The sequence below is a fragment of the Brachyistius frenatus genome, unplaced genomic scaffold, assembly GCF_029030835.1.
Source record: "Brachyistius frenatus isolate BFR_SWC_R1_liver_20210118 unplaced genomic scaffold, ASM2903083v1 Contig_226, whole genome shotgun sequence".
NCBI lineage: Eukaryota > Metazoa > Chordata > Actinopteri > Embiotocidae > Brachyistius > Brachyistius frenatus.
The window spans coordinates 230,035-248,370 of record NW_027210825.1 but is presented as its reverse complement, the minus strand read 5'-3'; the positions used below and the strand labels follow the sequence as shown (position 1 = coordinate 248,370).

The 18,336-nt window shown below is 38.4% G+C and overlaps 1 protein-coding gene across 3 annotated transcripts in view; it reads right to left on the bottom strand.

Moving 5' to 3' along the window:
- The window catches only part of tspan4a (tetraspanin 4a), a 132,807-nt gene that overhangs the window by 11,975 nt on the left and 102,496 nt on the right, over positions 1 to 18,336 (bottom strand). For all 3 annotated transcript variants that reach the window (XM_069719885.1, XM_069719884.1, XM_069719886.1), the window contains 2 exons: positions 3,613 to 3,714; positions 1,216 to 1,347 (listed from right to left, as the gene is read on the bottom strand). In XM_069719885.1, the coding sequence (XP_069575986.1) occupies positions 1,216 to 1,347; positions 3,613 to 3,714 (234 nt within the window). The remainder of the gene's footprint in view (positions 1 to 1,215; positions 1,348 to 3,612; positions 3,715 to 18,336) is intronic.

Genomic DNA, 18,336 nt, shown 5'->3' with positions numbered 1-18,336 from the left:
TTGCTGCGAAAAATGATGATTTTGTAGAATTTGAATATGGTGAGCCAAGTTGTTTTTCCAGTTTTAAATCTCGCCACTGTGGAGAGAACAGGTGCATTAAGTATTTACCGTGTTCCTGAATTGATTTGGGATCAAACAAAGAACCGCCTTTCGACATTACAAATTTCAATTAAATAAAACATGACTAACAGTGTGACAACCTCCTCCTCCCAGTTGTATCTTCTCCTTTTTGTTCTTCCTTTCCTTTCAAGCTTTTCTTATGGCACGTATGCAGAAACCGGCAGATTACATTAGCTACAGACCGACAGCTAATTTATCAATGTTAAGTAGATAAGTAGTCTCAACAGGCTGCGTGAATGGACTGTCTCCAACCATGAAACTCATAAGAGGGGTCTTAACAAGCGTATTGATTACATGCATACAGACTGAAGCTAACAGATCTCCTCACCAGCTAAAGATCCATGAAGACGTGCAGAAAAATAAACAGCGTTGTTCTTGTGTCGCAGCGTTGAGCTAATTAGCTCCGAGTATTGATAGTACAGGAGAAATAACATGACCCTATTAGTATGGTATTAGTTTATACTTGGACAAGCAAAACAGATTAGAGTTTGATTTTTCAGTTTAATTGTTTATGTTTACAACACATTTATTTGATTGGAGGATGTGGATTTGTTCCGGTAAACATGATCTGATGTGAACTTTAACTGCAGCTGTAAATGTCTCCAAGTTCAGAAAGAGCAGGACAGAGACACTAATGTTAGCATGAAGGATCAGCTTCCACATGCTATTTATATTGATTGTAATTCCACTATATAACGTACCTAATGTACCTAGCTAATGATATACCATCTCTTGACCTTATACTATAGGTACTGCAAGTGTAGTCAGCTGGACATGCAAACATCAGCAGTTTAATTTGAGCAAATGAACACTATAATTAATTCCCTACTGTTTTGCCCTTGTTCTTGTGGCTTTGAAAAGTCCCCAAATATTACTCCGTCACTCCATTCAGTCATTTACAGGCCTGCTGTGCCAGTCACGGTTGCTTTGTGGTGTAACGTAACAATTGATGTTTGAAAATGGGGTGTAGCAAACTGTAGATTTACAAAATACAACAACAACAACAACAACAACAAAAAACTGTAAAAGCCAAGAAAAAGAATATTAGCTGCACCTTTTGGAGGTTCACTTAGATATTTTAACGTCACAACTTACCGCTGTCCACCATGTCCCCGGGTTGTCCAGGCCACAGTTGTCGCTGTACTCCAGGCAGCAGGAGTCTGGCACGCGGGTGGCGTTGTAAACCTCAAACCAGTCTGTGTGGTTGGTGACTCCGCAGCAACGAAACTGTACCGGAGAAAGACAATGAGTCAAGATAGTCTTTCCTTTTATTGTCATCCTACTGCATGATAACTAATATCCTCTATGACATCCTGACATGATTGGAAACTAAATACATTTACCTGCTAATTTACCTATTAAAATAATGGATATTCATACAACACACTTCTACACATCTACTTGATTTTGAGCTGCAGCTGCTTCTGTTAAATTCTCATCCTATTTGTCTCAAAGCCCTGAAATACTTTTCTAAGCCGCCGGCTTCTTTTTTTTATCTACATCTTGCCGGTTTGTGATTGGTATAGATTTTTGATAAGGGCTCGTGGCTTTCACCACAATTCAGTTCATCAGTTTACTTGAGAAGATAAAGTGCCCCTGATGTTTTTGTTCATCTCTTGGATTTTAATTCCACACCGGAGTAGTGCCGCCTGAGCCACTCCCCATTCCACTTCGTGCACAGAATCGGGAATTGTGTGTTAATTTAAAACTCGCTCACCTGCTTAAACAATGGATCAATTTATCATGTAGTATACCAGAATTCTAATTACCAGAAAGCATGTAATACGTAGTTGTAAAGTTTTGTGAATAAATCAACGCCTAAATGCTGCACAGAGTCAGAATATTGAAATAGTACCACCTTGAAAAGTTAACAACCAGCGTGACGTGTGACCCTTATGGATTTATTATAAGCGGCATTTGGTGCCTCACGGAAATTTTTACTGCTACTTTTCCTCCATGTAGATCCTCTTCTACACGCGTGCATAGTTCTATAAATGGCCATTAATAAGATTCAGAGTAAACTTTGCTCCTGGGACATCTGCTGTATTATCCATCGATGCAGTGACTCGGCGTGTATGAAAAGAGGCTTGAGATTGACTGACAGAATGAGAGCTGCCTTTTAATGGTCTTTCTCTCAGCCAGACTTTGTGGAGGCCCATGCGTACGCATAGCGGCACTGATCTTACGACGAAGAAATAAAAAAAAAAAAAAAAAAAAACGCACAATAACACTTGCACACATGAATTTTCAAATTGTGGCTCATTCTGGCACATGGTATCATCCCCATGGTATCCAGTATGCAGAAAACAACCCCAACATTAACACCCACACATACTGACACATACCAGCATTTGCATATAATATTTGCATAGCAATACATTTCTCTGTCATCATTTATGCCTTTTAAGCCACCATATACACACGCACACACACACACACACACACACACACACACACACACACACACACACACACACACACACACACACACACACACACACACACACACACACACACACACACACACACACACACACACACACACACAGTAATACCTTCTGGACATGAGATATGCATGCACACAGACCACAGGCCATCATACCACATATTTACTAATGGAATCAAACTGCGAGCCATAACACTGGATCTGTGATGTAAAAAAAAAAAAAGAGAGAAAAAAAAAAGGTCCAAACAGTCCTGAAGTAAGTCTCCGATCTATCGTTTGATGTCTCACAAAGCCATTTACCAGCAGCAGCATCCGTCCTCTGCAATCCTTAATTCCAAATCTCTGCTTCTCACATTGTGTTTTCTTTGCAGGGGAATATGAAAATATAAATATATATATATATATATATATATATATATATATATAAATAATACAAAGGAAAAGGCACATCAAAGTGAGAGCTGGAAACAAAGATTACCTCTGAGAGTCAATGAAGTTTGCATTAATCTCTCTGACAGCATTTTACCACAGCGTTTAAACCAAAAAAGCCTTAAGTGTTTGCTACTGTAATTTGAGTCATTTTAGACATTCTTTTCAGATGGCATTTTTTTTTTATTTCTAGCATTTTATATCAGCCAGCTTGTAAATGTTCAGATCCTATTAATGACAAAAAGGATTGGAGTGTTTTATTCAAATTCGACATGAATTGTAACTTCAAATGACACATCAACGTTTGACTACTCGCTCTGAATTTCATGTGGTCACAGAGTTAAAAAAAAAAAAAAAAAAGGAAACAGGGAAACCTTGCCAATTGCAAAAGTCAGCACTGTCAAAATGAATAATCCAGTGAAAATGTCATGTATCGCTGCTCGTGACAAGGTATTTTTACAGAGCTTGTCTTGTCTGTTAAATGGCACTAAAGTTAATATTGAATGTGCTGCGATGTTAACAACAGTGTTAAAGTTTAAGGCGCATGACTTCAAGCAAGCCGTGTTTTTGATCAACCCAAACACCCACCCACCCCCTCCAGTGATCTGACTTCTTACATCAGTTTGTACTATCATCCAGGCGTTGGTCAAACCCACGTTGCCTTCTGTGCCGAAGAGTTTGAGGCCCTTCTTCAGATCCCTCTGGGCGTAGTGATCAATCTGAGGAAACAGGACAGGGAACAAAATTGTTGTTTTACAGAAGAAAACAAGATAATGTACCAATCCTTTCTCTCTGCTTCTGTGTGAGTTTGAATGAAATGCGATGCCTGTTAAGCATCAGATGTTTCGGAGCAGATTGTTTCCTTTTTCATCGGGTGAGAACAAATGTGATTTGAAGTCAAGTGGCAACAAATAACCCCATCGATTCTCACTTCTCGTGAAGGAAAATGCCGGTTCAGTCTATCAGAAGTAAAACTACAGGCACAAGTTGTATTTAAAGCTGGTGTTGGGAGATTTTTTTTTTTTACGGGGGAGGACCAGTGGGCAAAAATGACATAACAATCTTTCAGCATGTTGTATTTCAAATGTTCTGAGAGAACACTAGACCTCTACACCTCTTCTTGGCTTTGTATTCAGGTTAATTTATTTCATTTAAAATATAGCCTGTGATGGAGACTTTAGGCCAACCACGGGTCATTTCAGAGAGAGGGTGTTTCCTATTGGCTGTCGCTATGAATGCGGCTGTCTTTGCATGTCCCTTCACATATTAAGCCTGAGTCAATGGTTGGAAAAAGTGGCTATTTCAGTATTGGCAACAGCTGCCCACATGGCAAAGCAACTAAAAAAAAAAAAGGAAGACGGATGTATCAAAAGAAAAGTCTAAAAGAGAATCTAATAATAAATACAATCAGAGGGGTTACTAGGAAATCAATTCAGTCCCGGACTCGTCTGCTGGGACCTGTAAAACATTGTCACGTGCACCCTGAATGACAGGCACAGAGAGAAGGCTAGTAAAAACTTTATGGATTAATTTTACTGTCCACCAGCCCACTGATGTGGCGACTCAGAGCTGCAGAACTAGGGCTGTATTTTCAAATCCTTTTTTCCCCCAGAACTGCCTTAGCCTGGTTTGACCACACCCAGGTTCACTGCGTGAATATACGCATCTGGCCACGCCCCACTCAGGGTTGGTCCAGCCGTTGCATCCTAACGGGTGCAAACCTCGGCTTAATTTGGTTTGTCCGGCCTCCAGGGTTGCTGAGCAAACCTTAATGTAAACAGGATATCCAAACTATAAATACTGCAACGGCTAGAGCTGTGAGCAATAGTTGCGCGGAACCGGGCTAAAACTGCCACCCCCAGCTTTAAAAACAGTTTGACAGTATTTTTACCTTCTTTTTTTTTTTGACACCAGACAGTACAGAAGCCGGGAATCATAGTGTTTACATGGTGAATCATGTTGTTTTGTTTTTTTTAACGGTAGATCGCCGGAGGACTTATAGTGAACATGTTTAGAATAGAAAAGGCAAAAAAAATAAAAAATACAAGGAAGGTTTTTTATTCCATCTGGGCAGGAAATTTGTCTTTGGTATTTTACTGTATCTATTGCCTTCACTGGTGAGACAAACAGCAATACAACAATATACAGTATGTGCAAAAGTTGACACGGCTTATTGAAATCTCCCGGCATGGAGATACTTTAGTGCAGTTTGTTGATTATGATTTATTGCACCACTCCATTGTCCATAACACGTTTTCTTGGCTACAGCAAAACATACAGCAATACAGTTGAGGTTGGATATTGGTGGTTGCATGTTATAACACCAGTTTTAATGCCACATCACCACTTTACATGGTTTCAAGTTGGACCATTACATTACACGCTACACTGCTGACCTTCGTGAGCATCCAAACGCGAGGCAGCCTGCAGTTTCTCATGCTTAGCACGCTTTAATGGACTGAAAGGCTGCAGTCTGATGCTCGTTCTCAGCTCATGTTTCACACTTGCTCAAGTCTCCTCATGTGGCATTAAGACAAATAAACCGTGGTCAACGGTGAGGGGACAGAATGGTTACTGAGCTGCTGTTCAATATACAGCCTACATTCGGCTCCGTGTGGGTTTAGTTAAGAAGCACTGGTTCAGCAGCATGAACCTAAACATACAAGATAAAAAAAACATTTCACGAAATCAGCTTTTCCAGTAAGCTTCGAATGAAAAGACAACAAACAGTAAGCGTGAGCACAGTCACAGAGGTAAACATGATTAAACACACCGAACCCTTTGAAGTTAATAATTCGGAAATACAATCATTCACAATTCACAATACAACCAGAGAGCATGGGTGCCACATAGGAACAGCAAACACAAACTCCAAGCACACGCAAGCCTTGTTTACACATTTAGATGGTCAATCCCATCAGACATCAATCTTATTGATCTCCACTAACCTTGCTCTCTCCTACACGGCAGCCTTTTAACTTATGAGCTGCTGCAGACACCAAACACCTTGTTAAATCTTCAAACACTCAACCATGTATATGGCCTTCATTTTCCCAAGCAACTTATTAAATGTTGAACATGCCTCACTCCTACATTTTTTTTAATTGTAGTATTTAAATATGTTAAAGGGCAGATTTTGCTTTATGTAATCGGACATTTGCATGAGACAGAAGTCATTTTAAATTGTTGGTCAAATAGAATATTAATGAAGTTATTTACTTCACTCAGACGTTAAAACTAAACCGGATTTCATTAACCCACGATTGGCCTTCTCCTTCTGCAATTTCCCTTTGGGGATGAACAGACTATTTGATGAATATATAGTAAAATATAGATAAAATAAATAGACAATTCTTTCAATAAAGATGAAGAAATAGGGCACACAGAATGCAGAATCTTGCTTTTAAGGTAACTCATGGAGTTTCTGTCCACCATTAAAGCCATTAGGTCATGTTTTTAGAGGTGGGTCTCAGTTTTGTTTCATTGTCATGCTCGTACAATACACATTCCTGCCAAATGTTGCACAAAAGTCCACAAATAGACAGCTGGAGATTTGCCAAATGACATGGCAACACACCAGCAAAGGTAAAAGGGAAGAAGATGGCAAGCAAACAAATGTGGATGTAAACAATGTACAGTGTAAAATATGTAAATATTTGCTTTTGCGAGTGTTTAATGAGGAAGGACATGAGTTCAGCATTTTGTTTGGTCTCTGGGAAATATTCAGTTTTCTTTTAGTTTCAAACACAGATTTTTTTTTTTTTTTAATGTATATCTGCTTTTTCCTGACTGTAATCTGTGATAAAAGAAAATGGTGCTGCTCCTGAGGTTCCTACATGCAATTAAATATGTTTACTGTGTATTATTATAAAATGCTGTTGGATACCCGTTAAAATATTTCGTTGCACCAGTGGCTGTGGGGAAAAATGCCCCACCAGCCCTGGGGCAAGATGAACCATATGTTTCGCTTACAACTAACTACATTCAACATTTACATTGGCACAAGCATTATTTTGTAATATTACAGAACCGACATCCCTACGCCAGACTCTCACATACAGTAAAAAAAAAAAAAAAAAAAAGTGGCTCATATATAAATCAGCTGAAAGTGACTAAACAATGTGTTAACAGTAAAGCATGTTTAATGGGGACAGTTTCATATATGCCTTCAAAACAACAACATAGTGACATGTTGCTCAATAAAACTGCCAGACATAGTTTTATGACTGTGTGGTGACTGTATACCAAATCCCAGAATGCCACCATAATGGTGCCTCCAAAGCATTACAAATGCTTTCATAATAGCAAAGAAAGATGGGAAAGACATCTCGACAGATGTTGATGGACGGTGTACTAAACTCACAAACGTTCTGGGCTTTTCAACCGTAAATATGCAATTTGGTAAATAATAACGTGCTTTTATAAACTTCTGAACCCTTCTTGATATTTCGCTCGCCGTAGGAACGACGCAGCCCGTACTAAGGGTGAGATATGTCTTCACATCTGCAGTTGTGTTCGTTTTCGACTTTGACTGACTTGAATGTCGACATGAACCGCCGGTGACTTTATATGTATAAATGTATAAAAAGATTGTCAGACGTTCTGGTTCCGGTAGCAGCTGAGAGCTGAAGACTTCGCCTGCTTTTCTGTTTCATGTAAGGGTTTGTGAGCTTGAGAAGTGTAGTAACGGAACACCATCCGAAAGGGACTGTTCTTTTGTCCTTGTAACTGAATAACCTGCTATATCCTCATTGCAGTGAAAGCACAAAAACTTTAAATATGATGTCATTGAAGATCAAAGAACTTTGCGACAAGCTCACGAACCCAGATTTATGGCCGTTTAGGATTTGTTCAGGTTTACATGCCAGCAAATGATACAGATTTTGAGTTGTGTTTCTAGCTGCCTGATTCTATTTTTTGACATGTATTTCAAAGGTACAGATAAGAACTTTAAATGAGCCAGAGTTAGCCATTTTCATCTGTTTCACATAGTTAATTTAAATCCAAAATTCTCTCTCTTTTTAGACATGATTTGGTCTCCACCAACATCCTAAGTAAAACATGTTTTTTTGCTGCGGTAGGTAGAAGTTGAGTTTCTGTTTGGTGCGAGGCAGTTAGTGCACTGCCAAGCATAGTGAGACTGAAGCGTTGAACAATTAAACTCCTACTGGCCCAAGTCCCCCGAAAAATTTCATTTTATTTAATTTTGTTTGTTTGTTTTTGGTTTTTTTTACATATAACATCACATTAAAATAATGTAAAAATTTTTTTTTACCAATTATTTAACTATTTTAGAAATAAAATCTGCTTGTGTCTGGCCATGGAGGGTGATGCGAAGTCACGTCCCATATAATGCTAATGTTAGCTTGACACATCAGGAACTGTTTACCTGCAATGGAAAGTGGTACTTGGAAAATTTGGTTTGGTGCATATGGGGTACATGGTCTGAAAAGGACTCTATGCACCAAAACAATTAGCTAAAAGAGACTAAACAAAAAGTATAATTTAGCTTTGAAAGGATTCTCTTCACATTCCTCAAAGTATTAAGATTAGATTTTTTTTTAAGTTGAGTATTTGAGCATTCCTTTTGTCATTTCTGCCTATTATTACACATTTTCTTTCATGTTCGCCTTTTCACTTCATAATAATATAGATCGGATCCCTCTCAGCCAATCACATCACTCAGTCAAAATTAGACGTTGCATTTGAATCTGTAAACATAAAAAAAAAAAATAAAAAAAAAAAAATCCTAATTTGGTTGCCTCAAAGAGACAGAGATGAAAGAGAATTATGAATGAACAGACAAATGACACAGACTGTAATTCTTTGCAACAATAAAGATGTGCTGATCTGATTTCTAAATAAACTTGCGCTGTAAGCCACTTCATGACATCACAACTCTGGCAGAAGGCAACACGCAAGCGATCTACAAACTGATGTAAGAATCCAGCACGGGGTGCCTTTATGTGCCATTTGAATGGACTGGATAAAACCTTCTGAAGTTTTTAAAATTAAAAAAAAAAGACAGAAAAGGAAAAAGAAAATGTGTTTTTATTCAAATCTAAGTAGGTCATTAGTTAGGAGGGACTCCCGTGAAAGTGCGGCAAGCAGACTGCATAAGTCACAGCTGTACTTTTAAAGCTTAGTATTGATGTTGTCCTCGGGACACAAGTCGCCCTTTAACTACACCAGCAGGGTCAACGATGGGCCATCAATTATTTATATGGCAGGAATACAAGGAGAGATAACAGTTGTATGCGGGGAGGAGAGGAGAGACGAGGCGAAACAGAGAGATGTGAAGTTGGAAAAAGAGAAGAGAGATGGAGGGAGGTAGGGAAGGTAGTGGGTGTAGGAAGAAGCAGTCTGCAGGGGAGAAGAGGGACAGGATGAGCCTGAAGGCAGCGATGGAAAGAATGAGTAAAAGCAAATACACGGTGGGGTATAGACGAAGTGGTCATGTGACGACTGGACTCCAGATGACACAGGCAGTAGAGCAAACAAAGAAAAGGAGCTTTCCGTCTGTGACAGCCCAGGGGAAAGGATCTCATGTTTGAAAGAAACACAAGACAGGGATTTCAGAGGAGAGGAAATAATGAAAAGAAAAATGCCTCAATTTATGCGTTTCCTCTAAACAGTGGATAGCCATTACCTGTGGGGAGGAGGGGGGGGGGACAGAATCAGAAACACAGAAAAGTAGATAAAGGCACCAAAAAAAAAAAGAGGAAAGATCTATGATAATAGTCCTGACGGATCTCCCGTGGTCACATTATTTCACTCTAAAATGCCAAACTGCATAAAACATGCCCTACTTCATCTCCTGCAATGATGTTACTTATTCAAGAAAAAGAAAAAAAAAAAAAAAAAAAAGGAGAATTTTAGCTTTACTGATTCATAGTTTGAATTACTCTCTTGAAATGTGTAATTCCTCATTGTCACACCAGCAGCTTCATACTTCAGGATCATCTGCAATTGAAGGTTTTATTAAATATTTGACTTAAAAAGTCATGTTTCAGTTGTTTCAAATATGCTTGATTTTGTGCGTGGGATTTCTATATGTGCCTACATGTCCCACACCACAGGGCTTCTTCCTTCCTCTATTGGGTTCCCACACTCGTTGGCAAGGGTTGGTTTCCTACAAATACGTTTTATCCTTCTGCAGAGGGAGCCCAGATTTCATTCCCTGGACATCGACCCAATTTGGACCAAAGTCAAGGTTCTTCAAGGGCATTTGGTTCAGACTCTAGTCTGAATTGCCCTGCCGGGCATAAATCTTTGGAAATGTTGCACTGCATTTGGAAAAGGAGTTATACAGGGATGCTACCAATCAGACGAATTCATATATGTTATTCCTACGCCTCGGGGTAAATTGGTCAAGCTAGAAACTAGAGAACGAATGGGGAAAGCAAGTCTCAAATTTAAGACTTCTGTCTCTGAATTTTAATTCTGTCCTCGGGAGCAGCAATAACATACATTAATTATTAAAGCGTGTGGCATTCCCCTTTAAGTGACTAATCTCAGTCCTTAGCTGGAGTAAATCAATTACAATCCCAGCTCTTCTCCGTCCTCACCTTCTAATCAGTTCTTGATTAACACTTGGCAAAGTTGGCAATCGTGAGTAGACGATCAATGCCGCTAACACAGAGAAGTCAGCGAAGGAGCAGGATCAAGGCTTTAAGGGATGGTACTTCAACGGCTCTAATCAAGCTGGGAGTTGAGACAAGATGTCGGACAATAAGAACATGTCAAGACTCATTACGTTTGAGACAATAACTTTGTGATCCTCGACTTTACCTGTTTAGCAAAACTTGAAATTCAACACAAAGGCTTGTTTTTCATGGCCTGATGTTGATGCTCCATAAAATTACAAGAAGTGTGAGATTATTTTTGACGTGCAGCTGAATAACTCTCAAAGCCTTTCGCCTGCAGCTACTGGCAACAACAGGTGCATTTGTTTTGAGCTGTCATCTGAGGCTTTCAGCGCTTTTTTTTTTTTTTTTTTTTTTTTAACATTTTGATGCTTCTATCACCTTTTAGCTGCTACTTTACCTTCACTGTAGTGTCGATCGCCAACTCGTATGAAACGGATCCTTACTCTATATAAATCCAGAATATGCACAGCGCTCCTATTGATGTCTAGTCTTTGATGTTGTCACTCATTCAGGAAGTTAAGAGCGCGTTACGATAAAAACATAATAACTCAGTGGATGTAGGCTTTTTCAATGATGTATGAACAGTAGCAGCAAGAAGGAAGAGCAAAGCTTTCACCCTGGAGATCCGTCCTGGGTGTAACCCTGCATTTCGCCCAAATGTCAGCTGGGACAGTCTCCGGCCCTTCGTGATGCGGCACAGGTTAAAGTGGGTATAGATAATGGATGGATGGATGGTGTAGTGACACGAGTGCGTGCAGTCTGAGTGCAGCGGGTCATACGAGTTGACTGCCTGAACTCACTGACAAGTTATAACAATTAAAAAAAAAATTTAAAAAAAAAAGGCAGTAGCAGTCACAAGCATATGTGTAAACCTCAAGTTCATCTCTCTTTGGCTCATCAAGTGACTTGACAGGGTTTCATCTTTCATAAGGTGAACCCCATTGTAATGTCCAAAAATGCTACTTATTAGCTGAGCTGTTTATTTTGAAGAAAAAGGAGACAAATTGCAGCAAAGATGTAAGAAATACTGAAGCCATGATTCCTGTCCCCCAACTAGAAATGTCATCTTTTTTTTTTAAAGGTCTTTTTCACAGCGTTCATGTAGAGAAATATAAATCCCTTTATTTACATTAAAAATACATTTTTATTTACGAACTTATTTCCCCCCCTAAAAAGTCAAAAATAGGCAGTTTGACTATAAAAATGTCATTAAAAAGTCACTGCGTTGTAGAATAGAAACTCCACCTCCAGGTCAATTAAAACCCCAATTTCCCAGAAACAATACTGATTACACGACTTCCTCAAACAATAAGTCAAATTTCGTTCTTTAGCTGAAAAATTATGAGTTATTATGAAGCCGTTAACTGAAGTCTTTTTGGAGAGTGGTCATGAATGTCAGCTTCTTATTTACAATGATGGATTTCCTTTTCCAACATAATTAAAAATCTTCAAAGAGAGTTGAGTTGTTTTGTGACTTGTGGAACTGACTTGGATGGAAAACGCTGCATAAATTTACCAAAATGAAATTTACATAATGAAAGATGGATTTAGAAGTATTTTTTTTTTTATCTCTGCAGATATAACCAGTCCGATTTCACAATTTGAATATTTTTTTTTAATACAAACTCAATGACGAACTCCATTTTTTTTTCAAAGCAGCCCTGTAAACTTAAACCTTATTTGATTGGTATTTTTTTCCGGCTGAAGACAAACTCTCTGGCTGTCTGTGTACGCGTCCTGCTCTTTTTGCTCTCCTGAAGAACCAGTGAAGCCTTGAAAGAACCTGCCACATCACAGACGTTCACCCGGGGCCAATGATGCTATGAGGGGTTGTAAACGTTTGCGAGAAGCTCTCTTTGGATTTCAAGTATAATCCTTTAACCCCTCAACCAGTGCTGTTTTATCAGATTCAGGCACCAGTGAGACAAAAGAGAAAGAGGAGACTAAGATGCTGCACTCTCTACAGACTATTAACTACAATTTCTTTTTCATATTTTTCAATCCACAACCCTGAAACCACTACCTGTCGACACTGCGTGAACCAAGAATATATAGGTGAGCTCTTACTTTACAGGCGTCTTAGAAGAGACTGAATAATTTGAGGCAGGAGGAACAAAAGACACCTGGTCGTCCAACTCGGCAAATTATCAGAACAAATATTTGCTTCGAGTAAGAGGTGAAACTGACTGCGGAAAACATTTGACTTGTGGGTAATTCTTTAAATCACAGTGAAAATATTTACACGACTACACTGTTTAGATGAAAATGCATATTCAATCATCTGTATCACCTTGAATTATGAGCAACGTCCCAACGTCCGTTTTTTTTTGCCCTGGGTTTTTCCTCTCAGGTTGCCCTACTCTACTGATGGGTGTTGTTGGTGGTTTAGCAGTCTGGATGTAACACCTGTAGACACTACGTAGGGCTAAAAAGCACTTCTTCCTCCCTCGATTTAGTTAATACTGTCTTTAAAAGCCATTAGTGTTAAACATCAATCAAAAGACAACGCAGTAAATCGCACTGCTCTTTGTATAAATGATGTAAATGCAACATGATTTATTATTTATTGCTTCCTCTTGCAGAGCTTCACTCCACTGTCTTCCAGGATCAAAGCCTGATTGCAATTTAAATTACTTATAATTATCACCTTCGCAATTCCTCAACACTATCTGCCGCGCTCACCGCACATTTCCATGTCACATATAATCCAAGACTCCACAAACAAATGTCTTGTCTGTTTGCCGATCGTCTCAATTTGTCTGTCATATTAACATCGCCCTGACGTGGGTGTATTTTCGTAATGTGATTAGCCAGGGGTGTTTATCTAATTGCATTTCTGCAGTCTGCATGAAATGAACATTCCTCACACTTAAAATGTATTCTGACAGGGGTGTTACATTTTTATATCTTGACAAGCTAAAGTGTTCTGACGGCTGATGCCGGAACTGCGATGATGTGGAAAAAGGAGAGCTATCACACTTGAAATAGGATTTCAGCGGGCGTCATATAATAGCTCGTAGTTCCCTTTCCTGCACGAGTGGCTGCACTTCACCTGCATTTGAGGTAGACCGTTCACAAGTGGATACATTTTCCACTTCTTATCAAATTATTTCTCCGTTTTCCACGTTGGCTTTCACGGAAGGAGAAACAGGGCCGAGAGGAGAAGACAACGATGTGCCAGCGCGACAGACATGTTGAAACGGATCTCTTGGTTCTCGGGAGAAATGATGCGTGTCAACACAATTTACCATGAGACATTTTCTCACTGGAAAAGCTACGTTTTAGTTTCAAACACATCCAACAGGATGAAACAAGGTGATGCACTTCAGTGTTCAGATAAACATGAAAACTCCCTGAGGAATATTTGATAACAGTTTATTCTATCCCACCCGGTTTAAATGTCTATACCGCACTGTATTGTAGTTGTAAGCCGATATAAAAGGCTTTTCTGAATGTTTTTTTTTTTTTTGCTGTTAAAACTTAAATGGACCGTCTGTACACATTAGTAGTCTTTATTATAAAACAAGCCTAAGAGTCTTTAATGTATATATTGGTGCGCACATGAGCAACTCGGAAGTGGGAAACATCTGACCTCTGAGCTGGAAAAGCAACCCGAGTGCCTGTCGAATATCCCGACAGGAAGGTTTTTAAAGCTCCGAGTAGGTTTGACGTCACTGGACACGGCAGAGTTTGTGGCGAAAGGAAAAAAAACTTGCTGAAAATGGAAATGTTTTCAAATAATATTGACCTCCTGAGCTCCATTTGGTCGGTTCGTCAGTCTATAATGAGGTTGTTTGTAACTTTTCTGCATTATGACAACAAAAATAGAGCAGATGTTCTGGCTGCGGTCATGTTGCCTGTTTGCAAACGCTCTCAATTAGGAAGTGGGACGTTCCCAAATGGGAACTTTCTCTATTCCCAGCTGCCTGTATGTACAGTAAATGTTTACCATTTCAGTTGGGTGTTTTAGCATGCTAATATTTGCTAATTTACACTAAACACAAAGTTCAGCTGCGGTTGGTGGGAATGTAATGGGCAGTTAAATTTCAAATTCTTTTAAAAAAAAAAGTCAGAAGGATTCATGCTCTCAATTGTGTGTGCAAACTTTCTCGGCAAACCATCCTATAGTTAAGTTATTTCAGTTAAAAAAAAAAAATTGAACTGTATATACAGATATAAAAGGTTGAAAATTATAAATGTGACTTACAAAGACATCAGTGGCGGAAAAAGTATTCAGGTCCTTTACTTAAGTAAAAGTACTAATACCACACTGAAAAACCTCCACTAACTACCAATTTAAGTCCTGCATTAAAAACTTTACTTAAGTAAAAGTATTAGCAGCAAAATATACTTAAAGTGTCTAAAGTAGAAACACACACACACGTCAGTGTTTTACTATTATATTTGATGTTTTTGGATTAATATTACTGTTGAAATAATGTGTATTTTAGTGCTGTAGTTATTTTATTTGCTTATTTTGACTACTTTATTTATTGTTTGTTAGTTTAATCTTCAGTAATTATATGTTTGTATCTTCTATATTCTGTAAGAACCATATATCGCTAAAAAGATAACAAGCGTGCATTTTCCAGAAAATCCAAGTAGGTTTTAAAATAGTTTATTTAGCTTAAAAGTAGGATATTTTCTCAGCCCTTAAAGGAATATCTAATCTCTGAGTTAATCAAAACAATTCAAGATCAAAATCACCAAATTTGGAGATACACGTTTTTCACTGGACAGGAGGGGTTTGAATAACTGTCATCTTAAAAGTACCTCGTTGTAGTGGAGTAAAAAGTAAAATGTTTGCCTATGAGATTTAGTGGATTAGAAGGAAAAAATTGCATATAGTGGTAATACTGAAGTCAAGTACAAATACCTTAAATTTGTACTTAAGTAGCCTACAGGACTGAAGTGAATGTATTTAGTCGACTTCCACCACCGCAAAAAATTATTAACTCAGTCAAAGTCCATCAACTACATTTCTTACAGCACCTACAAAAACCAACCGTACAAATAAATAATTTGGTTCTTTATAAATACTTAAAAAATATTAATTATAGCTAGAGACTTCATTTTTCATATTCATATAACATGTTAGTACACCGGTTACAGTTACTGAAATATTGATTTGTTTCCAAAAAGGGCTGCTTTTTTGTTTTGATCGTTAATCATTTTTTTACATGCTGCATGTTAATGATTGGTCGGTTAAAAAAAAGTAATTAGTGTTTTAAAGTTTCAGAAACAGCTCCATCAGAATGAGAATCATCGCTCCTACATCTGCTGTTGTAGTTGTTAGTGGCGGTCATGATTCAATTTAATGGCTCTGATGCCCTTTGGGTTAGTGGATGAGGTCTTACGGGAATCAAACCTGACCATAGCTCTTCATGACTTCCTTTTTACAGCCGCATTACCTCACCTTGACTCGTCCCAGAGCACACAAGCAGACAGAAAATCACCTCTACGTCTGGCCCTGACAGCCACCTTGTCCAGCCATCACCCACTGAGCAGCAGAGGAAACACTTCATGCTGCTCTGACCTAAAACCTAACTTTGTGTTGAGGTGAGAACATAAATGATCCCGGCAGGGTGAGCTACACTCGAAATTGATGTTGTGATAAAACCTCAGCAGGGCAAAAGTCCAAATCGAAAGCTTCAGTAATGGTCATTTGTTGGCTTTTATGTGCTTTTATGAAACAGTTGGGCGTCACAGAGTCAAAGAGGGTCACGCACTCGTCAAGCGTGACCTAATTAAGCGATGTTACACGAGAGGGTGGGCTTTAACGTGATTATTGGCACGACAGTGATGCGGTCAGGACCGAGGCGCAAGCGTTAAAGCACACCCTCTCGCGCACAGCAAATTTCTGGTGTGAAATATCTTGGAGTTAAAGAAAGAGTTGGATTTTGGGAGTTTATTTTCTAAGTTAGACTACAGCTTGTGTCCAGCGTTATTCTTTGGTGGGGTGATATTTTGAGGTTCATTCGCTGAGTGTTGAAGAGCATGATTCAACACGGTGTTGACTGCGCAGCTTTGTTGCTGTATTAGCATTTCCCAGCATGCCTTAGTTATTTCTTCGTAACCTTTGCGAATAAAGCAATCTAAGTGACGGGCAGAAATTATATTTAGTTTTGTTAAAACATGCTGTTTATTAATATTTCAATGAAGACATAATGATAAATAAAATGGGGCTATCATTCAAAACCACAAGTGTATAAAATAGGAATGTAAGATATATATCAATCACAGTCTCAATGATATATTGGTCAGCATGTAACTTGTCAATCGAAGTTTTCATGCAGCATTAATTGTTGCACACCATATATTCACACTGCATATAATTGTTAAATATAAATTTGTGACAGATATGTTGTTAATTTGTAGTCAGTCTCACCTAAAACCTTTTTAGTGTGATGAAATTTTAACTCCATGAATTTCAAATAATTCACGCTTTTAAGTATTGACTGTTAACACTGTGAAAGAGTTTCACATTCAAACTCAAGGTTAAAGTAAAAGTTACTCTTCATGGCAGTCAAGTTTTAACTCCCAACGAGTTCAAGGTTCAACTCCTGAAAAGTGTTAAAAAAAAAATAGCTCCTAGAAAAAAAGTTACTTTCACTCTGCTTGAGAGTGAATTCGATGGTCTCACATGTACAAGCAAAAAAAAAAAATTGATTTGAACTCAGAGAGTTTATTCCAAAGATGTGAATTTGCTGTGTGAATTTGTGATAATACAACACGCTACCATCGAAATAAAATACGTAATCAAGATGTATTCATATTGTGGGGCAATTCCCTCTCAAAATATAACACTTTTTGTTGGCGTGAGCTCCGTTTCCATGGCAATGCATGGGCTATAACTAAGAACTGGAAAACAACATGTCACGTCAGTAGAAGCGAATGTAATGTATGCCATGTTTACCACTCCAAGAAGTAGTCCGAACCCTAGCAACAGAGACGGGATCTAATCCGTTTATTTCTTTCCAGAGATCGTTCCTCAAAATGAATAACTACAGCACATAGAGACACTACACTGCTTAACTCGCTCAATCTCGTTGTAAGTAAGATATCCGCTGAAAAAAAAGATGTCGATGGAGTCATGCATTTTTATGTTATGTGTTAAAACCAAACCGGTCAGGCTCGATCTGTAGTGTTACGTTACGGATGCTCGGAGCAACGAAAATGGACCAAAAGAGACCCGATTTCGCCAAATGGGTCACAATTATTAGGTCTATAACAAGTAAACACGACATTATATTGCATATTATATGAAATTCGATTCCAATTATATATTCCCATTGAAAAGGTGGAGTGATATTTCTAGTGATGATCAGGGTGTGAAGCTTTATGGTGATTTGACCACGTTCCAAATGTACAGTTGACCAATCAGACTACTTGTTGTATCATGTGGTTTCAAGCACTTGAAGCTGCTAAGGGTTGCATTAGTTTCAACAGCAGTGGCAAACACAAAGTTAGTTTGAAATTTATTGTTGACCTTCGCTGTGAACTTGAAAACTATTTGATATAAAAAAATAAATTAAAAAAAATAGGAAGGAACGCGTACATTATTCAGAGAATATAAACTTTTCAGCAAATTAACAACAAAGCAGAAATGTTGAGAATTTGACCTTGCAGTATTCATCTTATTGTAATTTTGTTTGGCTGTAATACAGGGAAGTTACACAAGAGCCTTGCCTG